Source organism: Ammospiza caudacuta, chromosome 5, assembly GCF_027887145.1.
Source record: "Ammospiza caudacuta isolate bAmmCau1 chromosome 5, bAmmCau1.pri, whole genome shotgun sequence".
Classification (NCBI taxonomy): Eukaryota; Metazoa; Chordata; class Aves; order Passeriformes; family Passerellidae; genus Ammospiza; species Ammospiza caudacuta.
The window spans coordinates 1,934,612-1,956,357 of record NC_080597.1 but is presented as its reverse complement, the minus strand read 5'-3'; the positions used below and the strand labels follow the sequence as shown (position 1 = coordinate 1,956,357).

The following is a 21,746-nucleotide window of genomic DNA, read 5'->3' as shown; positions in this document are numbered from 1 at the left end:
TTATTGCTTGTCTACAAACCTATAGAAATCCAAATTTTGTGGGAATGTGTGTGATCCTGCTTTAGAGATGGTGAGAGAGGAGCTGCAGATGGCTCTGGGAGCTGCCTGTTTGGGCTGTGTCTCTGTCACTAGCACATGTTGATACCAACAGTGGTGCCACAAACTCCTCTGTCATTTCATGCCTGTCCGCTCAGTGCATCCTGCTCACCAGGGAAAATATGCTTTGTGTTTTGGGCCAGATCTTCAGCAGGTAAAAGTGGCAGATAGCAATGGAAGTCCCTCACTCTGTGACAGCCCTGGGCTTGGCTCAGGGTGGAGAAGGGAATTCTCTTTATCTATTTTGGTTTTGGAGACTATGCTGGTGCATCTCAATAAGAGTATTTCTGCATAGTGAACTAATACAAGCATCTGCCACTTCTGATAATTGATAACACAATTGATAACACTCCTCTTGTCCTTGGCCAGGTATCCCACCAAATATTTCACCTCTCACCTCCCCGTGCCATTCGCCGATTCAGGGGACGCCTGCCACGAGTCCTACTGGGAAAACATCTTCTGTGTCATTTCCAGAGCCCACAGACACTGACACCAAGCAGGGCCTAAAGCCACACAAGGTCTTAACTTCTACTCAGAGTGCACCTACCCTGTCAGACCCTGTTATCAGCCCCTCCATCATCTGCAGCAGGTAAGATGATCATTTGACATGCCTTGCAATCATTTCACGCTGTTCTCATGAACATGTTCTGTTGGCCCACATATAAGTTTTTTTGTGATTTACTGCAGTGTTTATATAGATTTTTCAGGTTTATAGTACTTCAGTAAATGTGTAGATCAATGCTACAAAATACTTTTAAAGTAGAAGACTGTTGGCTGTGTTTATTCCTATGTTTATTGCTCCTGTCAGGTGGACAGCCTGATTCCTAAACAAATTCTTTGTCAAGGACCTGCAGATCCCGAAGTTGGATTTCATGTTTGCAGCTTGTGTTTCTGGAGCCATGCCCTTGGCATGAGCAGTCACCTTTAGGGCACAGGCCAAGGCTTGCACAGCAAGCACCTGATGTGCATAGAAAAATCTGACTGCTATGGCCAGAAGTGCCTGAAGACTCTGTGATTTTGAGAAGGCTCAAAATCACTCAGGAGCCCATTCTCTCTGGAGGAGTGGGTCCTGTCTTCCCTAGGCAGAGTCAGATTAGGTACTGTGGGGATATTTTTTTTTCCAGAAGTCAACTGCAGATGAGTTCTTTCTACTGCTAAGAGTTCCAGTAACACAGTTTAATTTCTTACTTTAAATTACCCCTTTATTAGGGAACACAGACCACACCTACTTTGCAAAATTAGCATTTTTGGAAAGAAAGTTGTTCTGCTTATCTTCTCAGAAAGGATTCAGTTGCTAAATCAAATACTGGAGTTTGCAGTATGTGTCCAGTTCAGAACAGTAGAAAGCACTGGTATTCCCAAGCCTGTTCCAGTGCAGTTTCAAGGTTGCTTTGCTCACCAGATGTTACTTTTGGCTATAGCACGAGTGGCCAGCCACCAGAGAGCATGGCTGTTATCAAGTTTGACTATCTTTGGAAATAGTTTTTAGTTTCTGCCTTCAGTCACATGATTTTGGATGTGTCTCACTGTGCTGTGTGCAAGGCTAGGAAGTGGCTGTGAGAAAGTTAAAATTGAGACTCCAGCTTTGCTCAAGGGAGTCATCCTCACTGGAGTTTGGAGTCAGATCCAAACAGGCTTTTGAGATGGATTTAGATTAAATAGAAACTTAAGTGCTTTTAAATTTTCCAAAGGTATACCAAAACTGGGATTTGGAGAGGTTCATTTGAAATTAAAAGTATATTACACAACAGAAATAAAGCATAAAGGTGCTGGAGTCTTATTAAGCTGTGCCTTTATTATCACTTCAGGAAAATACTGTCATTTCACAAGTGAAATTCATTTCTGGAAGCCTTCTACGAAAAGGAACTAAGAATTCCATTTAAAATATCAGAAAAGAATCAATGTAAGCTTGTTGTAGATAGTAATGAAATTAATAACTTTTTCATCTTGTTTATCAATCTGACTGATGCAAGATCTATTTGCTTGGCTATGCACTACAAGTATCATTGAATACAGATGAGCATTTTAATCTGGAAGTCTTTCAGGAACTCATGCTGTTTGCAGGGCATACCCAGCTCCAGGATATATTTGGATGACCCAGCCAAAAGCTAGCTGGCCCAGGAGTTAAGCCATTTTTATATATGAACTTAAAATGGTGCAAAGGTTCTAGTACAAAGTTTGACCAATCCAAATAATTCTGTAATAGTTGCTTTGTGAAGACTGTTGTATATAAGATATGCCACAAAATGCTGACTTAAACCAGAGAAAATGTCAGGTTGTAATTAGGGTTTAAAGGGAGCTATACACAAAGAATAAAGTTTTTTAATGGAAGAGAAGAGCCAGTCATTTGAAAAGGTCATGATATTGTGGTCTGTCCCAAAATGTATTTATGTTCTGGAAATGATGAAGCAAACTCTGCCCTCTTGGTTCTTGTGTACTTGGTATGCTGTCACTGAAGTAATGATAAAATATAATTTTCCTCCTTAAGAGGAACATATTCAAATTTTAGGCAAGAAGAGTGCAGCCAGATCATGATTGTGTTCAGACTGAATTCTGCAAGATTGTATGAGACTCTGGCAAAGTTTCATAATTTTAATTCATCTTTATAGGGAAGCTGTAGATATAGAACTAGAGGGTTTATTTTGTGCTGGTATACTTGCATAATAAAAAAAAATATTTAAAGAAATCACATGGTTCAGGTTTACTGCTTAAAACACCAATTCACAAATTTAATGGTGTTGGGCAGTTAATCCAAAGTCTTTCTGCATTTTTGTCTCAAGATCCAATAAAACTTTAGCAGTCTCCTGTGATTTTGTCTGGAGAACATATCCTAGACCATGACTTAGACTGTATGACATAATCTCACACTGCCAGTGGGAAATCCTTTTACACAGGACTGTCTAAGCCACGTGGTTCTTCATATTGTCTGTGTTTGTTGATGTATTTCAGCTGTGGCAGACCCTACAACCAAATAGAAGCTGGTGATGGGACACTAAATAGAAATGATGCTACTACACACACCCTGAACAGAACAGGTAATTCTTTGTCAAAAACACCTTGTTCCCTCAAATTAAGTAATTATCCATTAAAAGGGCAGATGAGCTTGTCAATTATAAAAGGAGAACACACCCAGGTGAGTCCATACAAATTGTCTTTGACAATTTCATGTCCAAATGCACCTTCCCTTTTCCTATGTACAGCATGTACAAAATGCTTATGGAGTTAAGTTATGAAGATGATACTGTTCCCCTCAATTTACTTAAATAATGTTCCTCAGAATTTTTTCTTTCTTCATTCCCTGCTGCCATTTTTTACGCTCTGCAGGGTAAATCTTTAATGCCCTTGGACAGATTGTCTGACTTCAGAGCCAGCCAAGCAGCACATATGTATTGTGAGTCAGAGCTCCTGTTGCTGCTACTCAGAAGGTCACAGGCTGGCTTCCATGAAACCCTTGCTGTTCGCAGCACAAGCTTTGTGATTTGTGTTTGCAGAGGATCCTGCCCAAGCCACCTCTGACTACGAGACCAACAACAGCGACAGCAGTGACATCGTGCAGAACGACGACGACACGGATTGCTCCAAGGAGCAGCCACGGAAGGGATCTGGCTGTAGGTCCTACACACCTGAGACCATCATCCTGCATCCCTTGACACCACCTGAGGTAGCTCCTCTAAGTTCCCCCAGCACAACAGAATGAGTGTATGCTGACACTGAAGGGGAAAAAAACCCAAAATTAAAACCAAACTAACCAAAAACCCAGATCCCCACAAAAAATGTGGTCTAAGGGTGCTGCAAGATATTATTGTTTTAAACAGCAAATGCTGCAGTGTGATGAACAAGTGATGATTGTCTCTCAGCATTCAGCTGTGAGCTTGGTTGTGATGCAGAGGGAAAGCTCTGTTTAGTTAAGTTTTCCACAGTCTGTTGTACAACTGAATTAATAATCTGCAGTTGACAGGACCTCTTGAAAAATTTATTGTAATCTGCTGGAGTTGGACATGCTGAGAGGAGGCATTTTGCTTGAAATGTTCTAACATTTCCTCATCTCCAGTTTTTAAGTAAAATGAAATTCCAGGGAGTATACAGGGGGAAATGTGAAAGGAGGGGCACAACCCAACTTTTATTTGCAGACCTTGAAAGACAGATAGGTTTCAGTTTAAGGACTACAAATCTTCACTTGGACTGAGCTCTGTTAGCCATGTCAGAGTGTAGTGAATGGGTCCTGATGCAGAAGCAGAAGCTGGGAGCTTTTCTGTCTGTGCCACAGTGAATTTCACAATGAAGACAGCCTCCCTTGGAAATGAATGAATGATTCCCAGGAGTGAATGAACGAGTCTCAGTGCTAAGTGCAGGCACTGCTGTTTCATAAACAGAATTTCCTATCCATTCAAGTGAAACACGTTACAAAGGAGAGTGAGTAGCTGCAGGGCTGCAAGAAATGAGGACATCTATCTGAGCTGAGTGAAGTACTACAGACTTACACATGATGCTAATGTGACTTTAGCTTTTAAGAGCATCGGTTTTTGCGTGAGATGCTTCACTGAACTAACAATCCTTTTTATTCTGATTTCTGGCACAGGACAAGCCTGTACTGGCTCCTGAGCCTCTGGTTATGGACAACTTGGATCCCCTGATGGAGCAGCTAAATAGTTGGAACTTCCCAATCTTTGATTTGGTGGAAAAAATTGGGAAGAAATGCGGTCGGATTCTGAGTCAGGTGAGAGGTGCACCTTGTCTGCAGGGTCTAAATGTTGGCAGATTTAGACACAGACATGTTAAAGGCATTGTCCGTACAAGCTGATGAGCCCTGACACCTAATTCAAAGCTGACAACATGAACTCTGTCTCATTATATTCCTTATTTTTGAATGTCTTTATTTTTAAATTCAAAAATGTGAAAGACAAAAATCATGCACCTATTTTGCTTTCTGCTCTCTGCTTTTCTGAATATTCTCTTGAGATGCTTCCAGTCCTTACTGAGTTCTTTGAGAAAGGATTTCTCATGGGATTTAGCATGGGAGGGCTAAACAGTAAATGTATTCAGTGGATGCAAGATATACAGAGTTTGGTCCTCTTTTATACTGAAGATTTCAGTGTAAGATGCCAGAAATAAAAGGTTTCAGATTTCAGGCTGGGAAAGAAAGCAAGGTTTGAGGAAGTGGGGGTAGAAAGAATCCTTACTATATTTCCTCATTTTTAAAGAATCAGAGCTTTGAGAGAAAATTAATATAATATTATGTAGGGAAGATTTGCTATGATCTGGGAGAGCTTACTAGTCTTTCTTTCAGCTCTCAGGTTTTTATTCCTTCCTGGAGCTTTAATTCAGTTACTGACACAGCCTGTGCCTACCCAGCTCGATTGGTGTCACCTCCATAATCACTTTCTTGGCTGAACTTACTACTCAGTTATGCCACTTTTCCTGGCACACTGACAAATTAGTCATTTTTTCTTATAAAATCATTGAAGATTATTAAACAGGAAAAGCAAGTAATTATTTTTATTATTATTTAGGGATGAAAGGGGAAAAAAGCCCCAGAGAATCAGTCGGATCACTTTACAAGGCATTATGTAGTGATGAGTGCTGGAAAGAAGAGATAAAGTTAATTGGTACAATGTGGTACAATTATCAGCCCCCCAGAAACACAGAGGTCAGTGTGTCAGGCAGATTTCAGTGTAACAAGCTCCAGAGAATGCTAGATCAAACCACAGTCTCTTGGTGGTTACCTATTATTCAGCTACATTCAATTATCTGGTGGTCAACAAGGAGAACCGTGGCATGAATTCATATTTATTCTCTGCTCTGCTTTTTTGTGTTCTGCAGCTTGGCAAGCAACATCTGAATTTGACCAGCCTGCCAAGTCTCTAGGTTCACTTTAGAGAAACAGGCAAGCTGTGGATATTGGATATATTTGTTGGATAAACTCAGTGGTGCTCATTGAGGCACTTTTGCACTGGACAGTGAGTTTGGGATCGAAATGATATCCTAGATCATACTGCTCATCTTTCTAATAGCATGGAATGATAATGGAATGATGAATGAAACATAAGGAGAACCAGAACTGTCTTTTAATGGCATAAAGAACAGTTTGGATGAGCCAGAATTGATTCTGGTTTTACCTGGGTCTCTCTGTAGGCTTTAAGCACTTCTCCAAGCTGAATGGGCTTCTGTAGCTCTGGACACAAGTCCTCTGTGCTTCCCTCAAATTGCACTAAAGCTCCTCACTCTACTTCCCAAAATGTGGTTTTTGCACAGGTTCTCAACATGTTCTCCACTTCACAGTTCCACAGAATGAGACTTGAGAAATAAAATAGAGAAGCTTTAATATTTGTGATGAAAATTCAGCATTTTCTGTAACAGCAGTTTATAACTCCCTCTCCCTAAAAGCAGAATATAGCAAGTTCTACCTTGTTCACAAAACAGAGATCCTTATTACCCCCACCTACTCAGATGTTGCTAATGAAAATATTTTCAGAAATCAGGAAACTAAAAAAAAAATTTTTTTTCTGTCAAAATCACTATTTTTTTCCCTGGTTTGATTTTTAAATCCTGGGATATTATTAACAAAGGTAAACAAAAGCTCTAATGATTATTCTCAGTATTTTGCTATCAAATGGACTAACCCATTAAAAAAAAAAAGTAAATTAAAAAGCTGAATTAACTATGTTTGCCATGCTAGGTTAAATTTATGAGATGGAACAAAGCAGAGTTGACACATGCCTCCAGGGAAGCATTCAGTTTAGAAGGCAAATGCTGGCTTAGCATCTTTGAAGCTGCTTGAGATATCTGTTCCTTCTTTGTGGAATGTTAAATTGATTCAGACATATGAAAGGACCCCAGACCAGTCAGGAACCATGAAAGCATCTGTGCAAACTGGAGTGGCAAGCCCAGTCAATGTGGCAGTGACAAATGTGCATGAGAGGGTTCAGAGAGGAGCATAAATTCAGTCTCATTTAGAAACAGAGCCAAGCTCTCAGAACCAAGCTGTTGCTTCTTAAGAGGCCATAAAATTCAGTAATATCTTCAGTCACACTAAACACTTTTTATGTAATTCAACCTAAGGAGTTTTATATCTAGTTTGAAGAGTTTTTCTCATCTACTTAGCAACATAGATTTTTTTGTTGTTGCTTTTTTTCTTTCAGGTATCATACAGGCTTTTTGATGACATGGGGCTGTTTGAAACCTTTAAAATACCAGTGAGGGAATTTATGAACTACTTTCATGCCTTGGAGTGTGGATACCGAGAGATACCTTGTAAGTAAAAATTCGTGGTACATAATGATGCTTCCCTCAAGTTTTGGGGATTTTGTATTGAAGCCTTTCTTCTTGCATTATAAAACTACTTTTTCTCTTCCAGTACATCATGACCAAGTGGATGGCTAGGCACAGGCTGGTGCTGAACCACAGCCTGTCATCTTTTTTACTTTGTATTTCATCTTTACATTGTTTCATAATTCATGGCAAAATCTGCCAGAAATCCAGAAATCATATAAAGCTATTATTAGTAAAGACTGTTTCCTTATAATGCAAGTGTACCCCAGTGCTCCAGTTGGAGTTTTTGAAACATTTAACTCTCTAAAGGCAACTTGGACTTTTACACAGTAGCAATGCTATGCTACCAAAGGAGATGAGCTTTATAAGCAGAAAAAATATACCCAAAAAATTAGTGAACCCCGTTCTGTTACTACAGCTTAGCTGATACTTTTTCAATGGGAAACATCTATTCCCTGAAAAACCTGTTTTCAGTCATCCCCAAAGTATTTTCCAATTCAAATGAAATTTATCCAAGTGCCTCAGCTGCAAAAGACTCCTGTTTTCCCAAGAGGAAAGAGTTATTACCCATTTTAGTGGCAGATAAACCCAACACTGAGGAACACAGAACACCCTGTTTTCTCTGCACTTCCAGAAAAATGTGGGAGAAATCATTATAAGTCATGTAGTCTCTCTGTCAAATATTAAATACCCGTTGAAGCAGTGGGAAGGATTTAAGGAACGCTACCTTAAAATGCCTTCAGCCAGGTGGTTTGGAGTCTTTTCTGGAAAAGTGAGAGCTCCAGTTCTGATCCTTTCCTTGTGTTTGATCTGGATCAGGGATCAAAAGCAGCAGATCACAGCCTGAGGAGGTCAGAGATGGAAGTCCCACAGCCTGTTCTGCTGAAGCCATTCCTTTATGTTTGAAACATTTAACTATTCATAGAGTCTCTGGGATTTTTGTGAACCTAGCACTCTACTTCCTTGGTTTTTTCTTAAGTGATTTTTTGTTTTGTTTTGTTTTACTAAAGAAGAATATCTTTTTAATACAAGATCGAATTATCTTCCTTTTTTCATTTCTGTGAAAAGAGCAGAAACAGCTCTGCTGCTCGTGCTAATGTTGGTTTTGTCTGCTGGATTTTGGCACACGGTACCCACTAGATGGTGCTGGCAGCCCTCTGTCAGCAGTGCCTGGTGTTTCACAGCTGCCTGGTTTTCTCCCCATCGCAGATCACAACCGAATCCATGCCACGGATGTGCTGCATGCCGTGTGGTACCTCACAACCCAGCCCATCCCGGGACTCCCCACTGTCATCAATGACCACGGCTCGGCCAGTGATTCAGGTATCTTTAAATGTTGGCATCCTCAAGTTTCTCTCATGAAATTTGCTGTCAGAAAGGCAACAACTGGGGATTGCATGCAGAATTTTTTGAAAATTGTAGCACAATCTTAAAGTTCAGTAGCACAATGAGTGTTCTAGGTGTTCAGGTGTGTTTGTGTAACTTTGAAGGGAATGGAATTGTTCCTCCAAAACTTAATACTTGACATTTAATGATGTGTGAATGCAAGCCTTTGTGGTCACCTGTAATGACAGATCTTTGTTACCGTTTGATCTTTGCAAAAGATTTTTGTTTTTGCAAAAGCTTTTTTCCTAGAAAAACTGTATTGTTAGTGCATTTCAGGGCTATATCAGAGGCACTGTAGACTTAAATTCTTAAACCCTTCATTAAATCCTTAAACCCTTCGTTGTTTTGCTATTCTACAATTTCTGGGGCATGCAGGCAGTGCTGTGCACTTGCCACTGCTTGGCTGTCATGAAATGTTCTTTGCTTTTCCTCACTATCTCTAAATAAAAGACTTGTTGCCATCTGGAAATTGCTTTACAAGACCACTCTTCTTCTGTTTTATGAATGCTCACTACAGGAAGCTGTTCTTCTTGCATTTTTATATTAATTTCTCCATGTTCAGTATGGTAACTAGAAGACCTGTCTGTGTTTCATGGGAGTTCTCAGAGGGTTGCTGAAAAAGCAGGAGTTTGTTCCATTTCCGCTTCTTTTTTTACTTTTTGGTTTGGTTTTGTTCTGTTCTGTTTTTGTTGAGTTTTTTGTTTGTTTTTGTTTTGTGTGGTGGTAAAGGGTTTTATTCCCAGAAAAAATTTATTAGCAAGGGATTTCAGTGGCTTTGTAGGTGAGGTGGAATGAAAGGGGTTGAGTTCTGGGGCTTTTTGATGTTTGTTATTTGAAAGACATTGTTCAGCTGCACGCAGGATCCATTCAAGGTCGTTGAGATTAAATTAGCAAAGCATCTCAGTATCTGTCTCTGACAGGTATGCTCAAGATCTTTCAAAAAGAGAATGATAAGACGATTATCAGTAAAGATTCAAAGTCTAGACATTTGTATTGAAAAACACCCACTGTAATTTAATTACTAAACTCTAGTCCATTGCTTTAAGGACTACAAGTGTCTCATGTACTTGTCTACATGATGAAAGGAATTACAGAAAGGCGCAGGAAGATCAAGTTTCCCAGAAAGTGCCAGTGTGGCTGTCAATCCAGGTTTTACTGCTTGTGACTTACATAGTTGGAGAACAGGTTTTGGAAGGGCTGGAAGATCCCCTGGTGGGATCAGAATTTATTCCTATCCAATTGTTTGCCTTATTGTACTGGATCATAGGCGCAGAAAGCACTGAGGTCAGGCTGCATTTATCCTTACTGCAAATTTGCTCCTTCTCTCCCTGCTTTATTGCTTCTCTCACTGAAAGAGTGGCCCTGGATTTTTGACTGTTTCCATTTCTTTCTTTCTGCTCAGATTCTGACAGTGGGATCACCCACGGCCACATGGGATACGTGTTTTCCAAGACATACACACCTACAGATGACAGCTACGGGTGCCTGGCTGGCAACATCCCTGCCCTGGAGCTGATGGCTCTTTATGTGGCTGCAGCCATGCATGACTATGATCACCCAGGAAGGACCAATGCCTTCTTGGTAGCAACCAGTGCTCCTCAGGTGAATAACCCTCAGGCAGTGTTGCTGTGCAGTTTGGAAGGGCTCCATGACAGCTTTTCCTTGCTGGTGGTTCCCTGTGGCTTCCATTAAGCACAAGGCTGCCAAATATTTTGAAACAGCTTGTCAAAGTGACAGAAATTATCATTTCACTTGGGGATTGCTGGTAAGAGTCTTACACACCCTCAGTTAGCAGAGCTGCTGAGAAAGGTACTGATAAACTGTGCCAGTGAAGAAAGTAAAGGTCTGCTGACTGAAAGAGAACCTGTAACTGTGGAAGAATGGAAGAACTGTTCTACCAAGTAATGCACAGAAAGATTAAATAAAATAAAACATCCCAGTTGTGTAGCTGACTGTGCTTTGTAAGTTAATTGTGCATGATCAGAACACATTTTCTGTTGCTTCTATAGAATATGAGCAGCTTCAGTCTTTTTATGAAAGTATTTGGAAGCAGGGAGTGGAAAATAATCTCAGTGTTATAAATGTAGAATTCAGGCTTGCTTAAGGTTACACAGAAGTTACTGCCAATCCTGAGAGTTGAATTCAGCAATTCTGAATCACTCTTTATTGGCTTAATTATGAGATCATCTTTCCTTGCTTTACATAGCTGACCTGCCTGGCTTCAGCACACTGTGCTGAAAAATACTTCTATTGATGAGGAAATTTTAAAATATATATATATTTTTTTTAATGGTTGCGGGTCAGGCAGGGTCTGGATTTACTCCCCAGCTTGCAACCAAAATTCCTCTGTCACCAAGAGCAAGTCACCTGAACTCACTCTGGTATCACTTTGTGTCTGTGAATTGATAGTAATGCTTCTCATCCTTGCAATGCATTTCTGTGATCAAAACGTTTGATACTTTGGCCAGGTAAATAGACTGGAAGAAGATACTTATTATCTTTAAATCTAATTGTAAGAAACAAGTGCTATAGCTCTGTGCTTTTAAAAATCAGAAAAGGAAGTTAGATGATTAGCCTTTTTGTATTTACTCTAGTTTAAAATTAAATTAATAGGAAAAAAATAGTTTTCTTGTTATTTTCTGAGTGGAATTACCATCCCGATGAGAGTTCAGCATCTTATTTTGATAAAGATTTGACCCATTTGAGATTTCAGCCCTGAGATATCTGTCAGGCTGAGTATGTGTTTTTTGCTTGCAAACTGGAATTTCACCTATTTCTGTCTTTGGAATCAGTCCTACATGGACACCATGCCTGGTACGATTGCCAACAAGCAGTAATGAATTAAATGAGCTTCATTCTGACAATCAGGGAAGCACACACACCTATGTTATATTAGCCATCAACCTGTGGCCTGAAACAGGATGATCCATTGCTGTGGTTTTGCTGAGATAATTTTGTCAAGATAGTTTTGCCGAGATGGTTTTGCTAAGTTGGTTTTGCTAAGATGGTTTTTATGTAGATGGTTCTGCTGAGATGATTTTGCCAAGATGGTTTTGTGTAGATGGTTTTGCCAAGATGATTTTGCTGAGATGTTCCTCAGCTGCCCCTTGTGCTGCTTCCACAGGCGGTGCTGTACAACGACCGCTCCGTGCTGGAGAACCACCACGCTGCTGCTGCCTGGAACCTCTTCATGTCCAGGCCAGAGTACAACTTCCTGGTCAACCTGGACCACGTGGAGTTCAAGCATTTCCGCTTCCTCGTCATCGAGGCCATCCTGGCTACTGACCTGAAGAAGCACTTTGATTTCGTGGCCAAGTTCAACGCCAAGGTGAGATCAGTTTGGGTTTCTGGGGCATGGCCAGAAAAGACTGTGGGCCTTGGGAGCATCCAGCAAGAAGGATTTCTGTTTCTTCTGAATGTCCTTTTGGCTGCTCTATTATAATATATTTATATATGATAAATAATATATATATAATAATATATTATATTGCTTTTCACTTCTTTTTCCCTTTCCATATTGTTAATTCCAGCCTGGTCTTAGCTCACCTGCTTATGCTAGTGATTTTGTTGAACAGCTAAATATATTTTGCAGTACCCCAGATCAGATTTTCCTCTTCTGCCTCACATCACCATCCTGTTTCCCTTTCCCTGTCTCCCAGGTGAACGATGATGTTGGCATTGACTGGACCAACGAGAACGACCGCCTGCTGGTGTGCCAGATGTGCATCAAGCTGGCTGACATCAACGGGCCTGCCAAGTGCAAGGACCTGCACCTGCAGTGGACAGAGGGCATCGTCAACGAGTTCTATGAGCAGGTAAAGGCATTCCAGAGCTGCCTGCCTGTGTTCTGGGCCATGGCAGTGCTGCTGGCCAGTGAAAAGTCACAGAGAGTAGGGGTGAAGATCTTGGCTGGAGTCACATTAATGCATTTTTTTGCCAGACAACTGAAAGTCCATTTGTCACTGAAGTTTCTGATGTGTCCTCAGAGACCTCTGGTGATGGTGTCGCTACAGGCTGGACTGTTCAAGTCTGGCACTGTGGACAAGCACTGGCATGGTGAACAAGTGTTCTTTTCCTCTTTCTTTTTCCTGTTGTTTTTTTCCTGTTTTTCCTCTTTTCTTCCCTGTTTTTCCTCTTTTTCTCCTGTTTTTTTCCTTTCCATCATGGCTGTCATTTCCCCCTTCTTTAGTGCAAACCATGTTTTCACCCTTCCTTCTGTGTTCTTTTAGCTGGTTCTCATGGCTCTCCTCTACAGTCTCACACTTTTATTGACATGTAGTCTCTCAATGTCCTTGTTCTGATGGTCTAAACAGAGCAGTGGTATTGTTTCAGCTTCTCTGCAGGCCACACCTCTGTTCACACAACCAGAACATTTATGTGCTGAGCAGAACTGCAACACTGGCTTTCAGTTCATCACAGGCCAACCACAGCTGCTCCCAGAGCCATATTTCAGTTTTAAGACAGCTCTTGCAGCTCTCAGAGGTTGGACAGTACAGCTGCACTCATTATGCAGGGCATGCTGGTGGCACAAGGAAGGAGGACAGGCACAGATTGATGTAGAAACCCTGGGAATACAGCCAGGCACTGCTCCTCTCTTTCTAGGTGTAAAGGAGCCCTTAATTGAACCTAATTTTCTCATTTTAACCTATTTAGCCCTACTGAGTGCAAGGGTCAGGGCTGTTCCCACACTGTTCCTCTGTTTCCTGAGTGGGAACATTTTGAATGTTCTGCTCAGATTAAACTCCACATCCTTTCTTTTCCAGATGAAGCAAACAGGCTAAATCACTGAACAGGACAACCCCCAGACTTTTCAGGGAGACTGTGCAGTAACTTGGAGTCACAGACTAATCCTTTTTAGAGCTTTTTCAGCTTTCCTTAAATTTACTGCACTTACAGTTTGGAAAAAAAAAAATTCCAACCAGGATTTGCTGCTGCCCTCTGGAGAATGTAAAGAGACAGGGAAAGGGACATAATTCAGGCATTGACCTGAAGCTTCTTCCTTTCTTTCAAATCTCCCAAGAAAAAGAAAGTACAATGAACCTTACCTATAATAGGGATATAGCTGGTTACATTTTTGTTTTCATTTTTTTTCTTAAACAAAGAGAGAGTGTCCCAAAACAACCTTCATGCTCCAAATTTTCTTTCAGGAAATCCTTTTCTTCTTCATTACCGCTGTCCCAACAATGTGCTTCACAGTTCTGGTGATGATCATAGCTTGTGTGGGTGACTAGTGCATGCAGACAGAAGCAGTTAATCAGATGTAGGATATGACTTTCCTTTTTTCCAATAAAAGCTGTATCAGAGTGAAGTGCCCCAATATATTAACATCAGCAAAACCTTGAATCAAGCTTGTGAGGATACAGATGTGGGAAGATATTGTGTTACCTGTTTCAGAGTATGAGCTTGTGTTATTTTCCATCATTTAGAAATGGGATCCAAAACAGAGAACATGCTCTTTCTTGGATTTGGTTTTGGCATTAAGGAGAATAAGCTAGATTCTCAGTTACTTTTATTAAAATCTATTTTTCTTTACTTTAATATGCTAAAAGAGGTGTATCTAACCCTGTTCACATGATTTTGAGCATTAGATTTTTTTCTGCAACTGGAAAAGTCTTCATATTCTCATTTCTAAAAAGGAGAATTTTATGGGAAATTTGAATTTCCCTGGAGGTATTATCAAAAAGCACACATGTGAATTCAACCTATGCTGTGAAAATAATGAAGTATCTTTTTTACAATAAACACCAATTCCTTTGAAGAATTTCACTCCCATATAAATAAAAACTGCTTATTAAAAATGTGTTGTATAAAAATATTCAAAATCCTGTGTCATATTGTTGCAGGATGTTTCCTTCTCTTCACAAGTCCAGTAGAATTATTTGAAGACAGACATATTAGAATTTAAAAAACCCACACTGCAAGATGTTTCTCATAATAAATCATGTTTTAACAGAAAAATAAAGAAGAATTTGTAAACGTTTCCACAGTCAGCATTTCTCCCAGTTCACAGCTAGGAAATCTCAGACGTGTTTCTGTAAAGAAGAGCAAACTGTCACCTCTTCTTAATGTGCTTGCTATTTCAAGAATGGATGGCATGTTTCAGTGTTTTGTCAACACAAATATTTTGGTTTTAATGATAGCACATAACATTTCAGCATTCGTTATTATTAAATAAAGCAAAGAAAACACAAGGAAATGAGATATTTGCTGTACATACTCCAAAATTTAGCTCTCATTTTTTGGCCTTCACCAAATACAGATAGAGTGTTGGTCAGCTGTGAAGACCATTACTTTTGAAAAATTTACATTACAAGGAGATAAATATAAGCGAACAAAATGGAAACTGAAAATGCATCTCTAAAATCTAACAGGTATCCCATAATATAGAACTCTGTATTGTATTACAGAAATCAGTTATATATCAGGCTTGATTAGGGAGGTTTGATTTTTGGGGGGGTATTTTTGTGGGTTAGATTTTTTGGAGGTATTTTTGGGGGGGGAGATGGCATCTGGCCTGGTCATGTCTGCTCAGCTGAGAACTCACTGATATCACCAGAAGCTTTGCTGTGGTAGGGAATTGAGTATATTAGATTTGACTCTGCAATGAAGCTTTACTTTATTTATCATGAGAAGAGAGAGAAAAAACCTCATGCCTCCCTCTCTCCCCCAAAAAAGCTTTGTGGGAAAGATTTACTGGTTTTGAGCAAATGAATGCCCTATATTGCTTTAATTGGAATCATTCTAATAGTCACAGGAAACAAATATTTATGACCCAAAGCCAAAAGGACATCTCCAGGTTACTTTTAATAAGGATGAAATCAATAACAAAGCTAGTCTGGTGAGGTAGCCCTGTCTTGTAGAAATTGTCTTATTCCCTGTAAACAAGGTTGCTGTGAACTAACAATCACACCGTCAGAAGGGATTTTTAAAAAAATAGTGTGAAGAAAGAAATGAAATAACAATTTTCAAGTTTTCACATTGTGTAAAGTTCAGGACTAGGGGCATCCTCCTGCAGAGTCATTGTTAAATTCATCCTTGTTAAATTTACATTATTGGTAGTGGGTTGGGATCAGCTCCTACAAGAAAAGAGCTGTGACTGTGCCCATTTGACATGATGGCACTGTCACGATGGAAGTGCCAGGCTGGTGTGGCATTCACATTTTCTGGAAAAATTCCCTTTGCCCAGGATTTTTCTCCTGGAAGCTGAGAAGCCTCAGAGAAAAAGAAAAACAATAATTATCTGATTTGCTTCTCCTGTCTTTTGCTCCTTAGGAATGTGTTTGGAGATTGTTTACCCACAGGTGATTGTTTCATTGGTTTCATGTGAATTGTTTTGACTCATTGGCCAATCAGGGTCAAGCTGTGTCAGGGCTCTGGAAAGAGTCGCGAACTTTCATTATTATCTTCATTATTTTATCTTTTTTTATTATCTTCTGTAAGTATCCTTTCTGTATTCTTTAGTATAGCTTAGTAAAGTATTCTTTAGTATAATATAGTATCATAAAATAATAAATTAGCCTTCTGAGAACATGGAGTCAGATTCATCATTCCTTCCTGCCACGGGGTGCCCCTCAAATGCAACAGATGTTGTCCTTTCAGCATTTTTAATTGGCTGGATATGCTTTGCTCCTTTTTGTGGCATGGTTTTGTTTCATTTAGCTGTGAGGAATGACGGCTCTTTTTCATCTGCAGGGTGATGAAGAGGCCAGCCTGGGGCTGCCCATCAGCCCTTTCATGGACCGCTCTGCTCCCCAGCTGGCACACCTGCAGGAGTCCTTCATCACCCACATCGTGGGACCACTCTGCAACTCCTATGACTCAGCAGGGCTGATGCCAGGAAAGTGGATAGAAGAGAGTGATGAGTCAGGAGACACTGATGAGCAGGAGGAGGAGGAAACAGCAGAAATGGAAACTTGTGAAAACGCTGAATCCAGTAAGTGCTCGACTTCCATTTTCCAACAAAACAAGTTCCATGCTCGACTTCCATTTTCCAACAAAACAAGTTCCATGGAGTCACCAAAGCACTAAGCAGAGGCTGTGAGCTGGCCAGGTTCAGCGTGGGCCTCCTCCAAATTGACAGTGAGTCCTTGATGTCCTTGGCTGTCCTTGGAGGAGCTGTAGCCACTTACATTGTGAATGGAGATGCTTCATGGTTTCAGCACCAATGTGGTTCAGATCCATCACTTACTTCTACCTTACCTGGGGTTTCTGGTGGTGGGTCATCTGTGCATGAGGGCTTTCTAGACTCTTTTAGGTCTGGTGTTGATAGATTGCAAGAATTTCAGTTGAAAAAAGGATGTTTGGGAGAAGATTTTTCAAGGAAAACACTCATCATTTCCATGAGTTAACATGACAAATGGGAATAATAGAATGAGGATCTGCAATGCTCATGGAGTAAAGGAGTTTTTGACAATGGAATCATTTTAATGCACATCTCTCAAGGTAACATGGAGAAGAGGGGGAAGAGAATTGGCACTGAGCATTGCTGTGTTGTGTGCTGGGAGCTGCATCACTTGGCTAACCAGTAACTAAAGTTCATGTTCTTCTCTAGAAAGGCAACACTGCCAATATTTGCTGTACTGAGATGAAAGTTTTTACTTTGAAAGGAGATTTCAGGCACTTGTGGGAAGTGATTTTTAAGAGAGGTTACTGCAGCTGTAGACCTCTTCCTTAAATCAGTTTAATCCTCCTTTATCTTTTTCTTCCTTTCATGTTCTTTCTCCCGCTGAATTTTCTACTGCTGTTCCTTTATTTCCCTCCTCTCAGTCATCTTTCTCTCTCTCCCCTGTATCTAGAAGTTTTAGCAAACAGCAGCCTAAAGTGCACTCATGAAATACCAATATTTTTTTCCCTCAACAGCCTCACTTTTTCTGCTCTTTCCCACACATGTTCTTTCATGCCCTGCCTGAGTATCATCCCTGCTTTCTGTTGGGAAAGCTGAGAAAGATTTAGTGAGTGCAGTAAGTCACATTTGGATGTGGAACCTAAAATCTGTGTCTCCTGATGTGCAGAATTAACCTTTTATCTCTAGTAAGATTCAGTGGTAAACAGTTTTTATTTAAGAAATCATGGTATTTTTCACACACACAAACACACACACATACACACACACACACACCCTTGCACATATTTTAGGTTTAGCACTTCCACATGCACAAAAAAAATCTCTTAGAGAACAATACACATCAAGTAATGTCACCCCCATGGGTTAATTTAGCACTTTATGATCTATCAATTCTGTAACAGGCAGAGCCACGTGTTTGTGGCAGATTGGCCTTTCTGGAAGTGCCTGCTAGGAGGAAATGTATGAAGCTGAATTAACACAGACCCCAAAGCCTGAAACTGATACAGCTGTACTAAAAAAAAAAATATGAAGGATGTTCTCATATCCATGATGTCTCTAACCTGACTTTGAAATCCTTGGTTTCCTTTCATTTAATGTCTCTATTCTATTATCTTCTGTATCACCATTAGTGGAATCAAATAATGCTGTTTTCAGGTTAAAAGCACTGATCATTATTAACCCTTTTCACATTGCAAACAGACTGATTTTAATGATCTTCTGTTTTCTTCTTTACCTTGTTATAGCACCCTAATACTATAGCATTTTAGACTTTGGTTTTCAAAGCTTTAAAAATTAAAGTATCAGAAGTTTTGAAATATTCCACAAGTTCTTTCTATTTCCTTCATACCAAATGGGGGGTGCTCCTCTTCTCCATCATACTAATGTGTGGCAAATTGTTGTCTTCAGGTCCCCTGAATTCCCTGTGGCTGTGTGGACCTTACTCAGGATTGTGTGACATCTTTTGTGTCAGTGTAGGGGCCTCATAGTTCCTTAAAAGTGTGTGCCTGTGACCAACCCAATTTTGGACTTTCTAAACTTTCTCAAATGAAACAGTAAAAGGTTGAGATGTCAGATGCACAGATGTTTAAGACTGGTATAGATGTTGGTAAAGATCTTTTGATGAAAATGCCTTTTAGGCAGATAGAAATATAATTGTGGCAGGAAACACTTCATCTAGGTCCTGATAATTCACTGAAGAAGTTGAGATCAATTTAAGAGTTATAACGTTGAAGTAGCCATAAGTAATTTTTTTACTATACATGTACTTGCCCTGAAGGTCTTATGCAAGTATAAGAATTAAACAGACTCAGTCTTTAAAGATTCAGACAAATTTTAACTCCACAGCAAGTGTCTGCAGAGAGCAGCAAGATGTGGAGTCACCTGGGAAACCCAGGAGAGAATGTCCTGCTGTAGCATTGGCAGCAGAGTGGCTTCTTATTAGTGCTAAACCTGAAGGTTTCCTACAGGGAACCAAGGGCTTTCTAATGAAGGATTGAATTGGATTTGGTCTGTGCTCAGTGAAAAGCTCTTTGTTTCCAGTTCAAAAGCTTCAATGGCTAAACATTTTGGATCCTGACACAGACATACTTCAGGCAACCTGCAAGTACTAATCCACGCAAATTTATCTGGTACAAAACATTCCTCTACGTCACCTCCTTTAAAGAAAAAGCAGCAGTTGTCTTTGGAGGGGCTATTACTTCAGTTCTGTGATGGCCATTGTCACTGCTAATGACCAGGAAAATTTTTCAAACTTTTTACTGCTAAGGAGTTAAGAATCTGTGTTGGACAGACTATATTGACAGGAAAAAAAACCCTCTTCAGACTTTTAGTGTGTGTCAGGAGCCGTGAGAGCCACCAGGGACAAAAACACTTCATAGGCTGAGAGCAGGGGCCTGGTGCTTCAAAAGCAAAAAGAAGCAAGCTCCTGTGGTAGCATTTGGCTGTATGGGTGCTTCTTTAGTACTCAGGCTGCTGCCAGAGCAATGTTGTGCTTGGGCTTTAAGGTCACCTCCACTGTGATGGGAGAGCAATGGATAAATTTGAAAATGGAATACAGGAAAAAAAAAATCACAATTTTTTTCCCCTAGGACAATCAGCAGGGATCTGTTGGGGGTGAGGGGGGCATAGAATTGAATGTGTGTTTAATATATGTTAATCAGAGTCTTTAAGAACTTGATATAAAATGAGCAGAAACAGCTCAGCAATGTGTTTTATGCAATAATCATTCAAAGACGAGATACCTCTGTAAGCAGCTGAGTCAGGCACAACATGCAGCCTTGGCATAGGATGAAGTCAGGGAAAAAACTGTACAGGAAACTTTCCCCAAGATCTGGAGAGGCACACCTTTCTGATTTAATACTGTTCAAATGTTGGGGTTTAAAAATCTGTCATAGCACACTCTGTCTGCTTCCTATGCCTTCAGTCCCTTTTCCTTCTCCAGTAGAAACCAGCACATTAATATCACATGGTGTTTTACAGGAAAGAAGAAGTTCAAGAGGAGGAAAATCTACTGTCAGATCACTCAGCACCTGCTTCAGAACCACAAAATGTGGCAGAAGGTGATTGAGGATGAGGAGAGGTTAGCTGGGTCAGAGAAGCAAGGCACGGAGCAATCCCCACTGCACCAATCTTCAGAACAAATCCAGGCCATCAGGGAGGAGGAGGAGGAGAAAGGCAAGGCCAAGAAGGATGAAGAGGAGAACACAACTGTAGAACCAAACCAATGACAATATTTACAGCAGTATTTTACGACAGATTGACTCGTGCACAGACTCTTTCTCAAGCCAGCACAGCATTTAGACACAACACTGTAGAAGTATGGGATAATGCGCCTACAGCTGTTTCATTTGTTTCTCTTTCCTTTTTATGGTGAGGTACATTGTTTAAACTCCTATGCTCAAGGAAGCTTTCACACTGCAACACCGGCTTTACAGACTTTCTTTGAAGAGATTTGGGGGTGGGTGGAATTATATAAATATATATATATATATATATATATATATAGCCAGGGTTATTGGCTGCACACTTCAGCAAATTACATTTAATGATATATTATGGTCACTGTGATATTTACAGGAGAAAGTTATCTGAGGAAATGCTGCTTCTGAAGCACATTTGCAGTTAACAGTAAGGTACTAGTTAAGTGGCTTTTTTTTGCTCTTAATGCTGAGGGATAAAAGTTCCAAAGCTTTACGTGAATGCTGATGTATCCTGCCAACACATGTGTGAGTGAGGGGGTGTTTGCAAGTGTGAGTGGATGTGAGGAAATACAGCATGCTCTGAGTTCTTACCACACTAGCTGTAGCACATGTCCCAGCATACCACAACAAACAGAAGGCCAGAATTTTAGAGAATTCGTGCCTGCAAGGGAACAATTTTGAGGAGCTTTGCTTTCCCTCCAGTCCCAGTTTGCACTCCAGCTGCGGGCAGCCTCCGTTCAGCAGCAGCCCAGGCGCTGCTCTGGCCCTACCAGCTGTGCTGGCATCACCTCCTCATCCTCCTCCTCCTGGGCAGCTCCAGGACTGCTGGCGACAGGGATGTGCCAGGAGGGCTGTTTGCAGAGGGGCAGTGCCTGGCACAGCAGCCTGTGCCCTGCAGAAGGCTGGCCCTGCCCGTGCTCTGCAGGGTGAACGTGCCGCGGGTATAGGCACGCTGTCCTGTCCTGCCCTCACCCTGCCTCTGGGCATCCACCACCAAATGTGGCATTGAGAACAAAGCTAAACTGCTGGGGGACAAAGGAAGGGGAGCGTGGGGGCCATGGGAAGAAGGTAAAGGTGCATGAGGAGCTGCTTGGGCACAGGTGCCAGTCCTGGTGGGCTGGCACGCAGTATCCCAGGATCTGCTCCCATGGGCTTCACAGAACTCGGGTTTTCAGTGCCAGTTTGCTGCTGGCATTCTGCTTAGGAGCAGCATGTTTGATCCCACCAATATATTTTTCCTTTCTTCTTTCTTCTTTTTTTTTTAACAGAAAGAAAAAGATTATGCCTGTAAGAACAGCAGATCTTTTTTTTGTTGTTGTTGTTCTATTCATTTGTTTTCTCTGTTTATGCTGTGAGCCAAATGTCTATTTAAAAGGTTGGATATTCACTTTCAATATTTTATTTCATGATATATTTGTCAATGATTAGCTATCTAGATGTAAATATGGAAA

General features: G+C 40.6%; 1 protein-coding gene across 3 annotated transcripts in view; it reads left to right on the top strand.

The window, feature by feature from the left end:
• The window catches only part of PDE3A (phosphodiesterase 3A), a 204,042-nt gene extending 182,666 nt beyond the window's left edge, over nt 1-21,376 (top strand). The window contains exons 6-16 of one of the 3 annotated variants that reach the window (XM_058805101.1): nt 466-685; nt 3,046-3,131; nt 3,588-3,737; nt 4,674-4,813; nt 7,236-7,347; nt 8,575-8,688; nt 10,154-10,353; nt 11,876-12,079; nt 12,411-12,566; nt 16,444-16,684; nt 20,075-21,376. In XM_058805101.1, the coding sequence (XP_058661084.1) occupies nt 466-685; nt 3,046-3,131; nt 3,588-3,737; nt 4,674-4,813; nt 7,236-7,347; nt 8,575-8,688; nt 10,154-10,353; nt 11,876-12,079; nt 12,411-12,566; nt 16,444-16,684; nt 20,075-20,322 (1,871 nt within the window). In that variant the 3' untranslated portion in view covers nt 20,323-21,376. Of the gene's footprint in view, nt 1-465; nt 686-3,045; nt 3,132-3,587; nt 3,758-4,673; nt 4,814-7,235; nt 7,348-8,574; nt 8,689-10,153; nt 10,354-11,875; nt 12,080-12,410; nt 12,567-16,443; nt 16,685-20,074 lie in introns of all 3 variants that reach the window. The other 2 variants (XM_058805100.1, XM_058805102.1) reach the window with 2 other exon arrangements.
• The last annotated feature ends 370 nt before the right edge of the window (nt 21,377-21,746 follow it).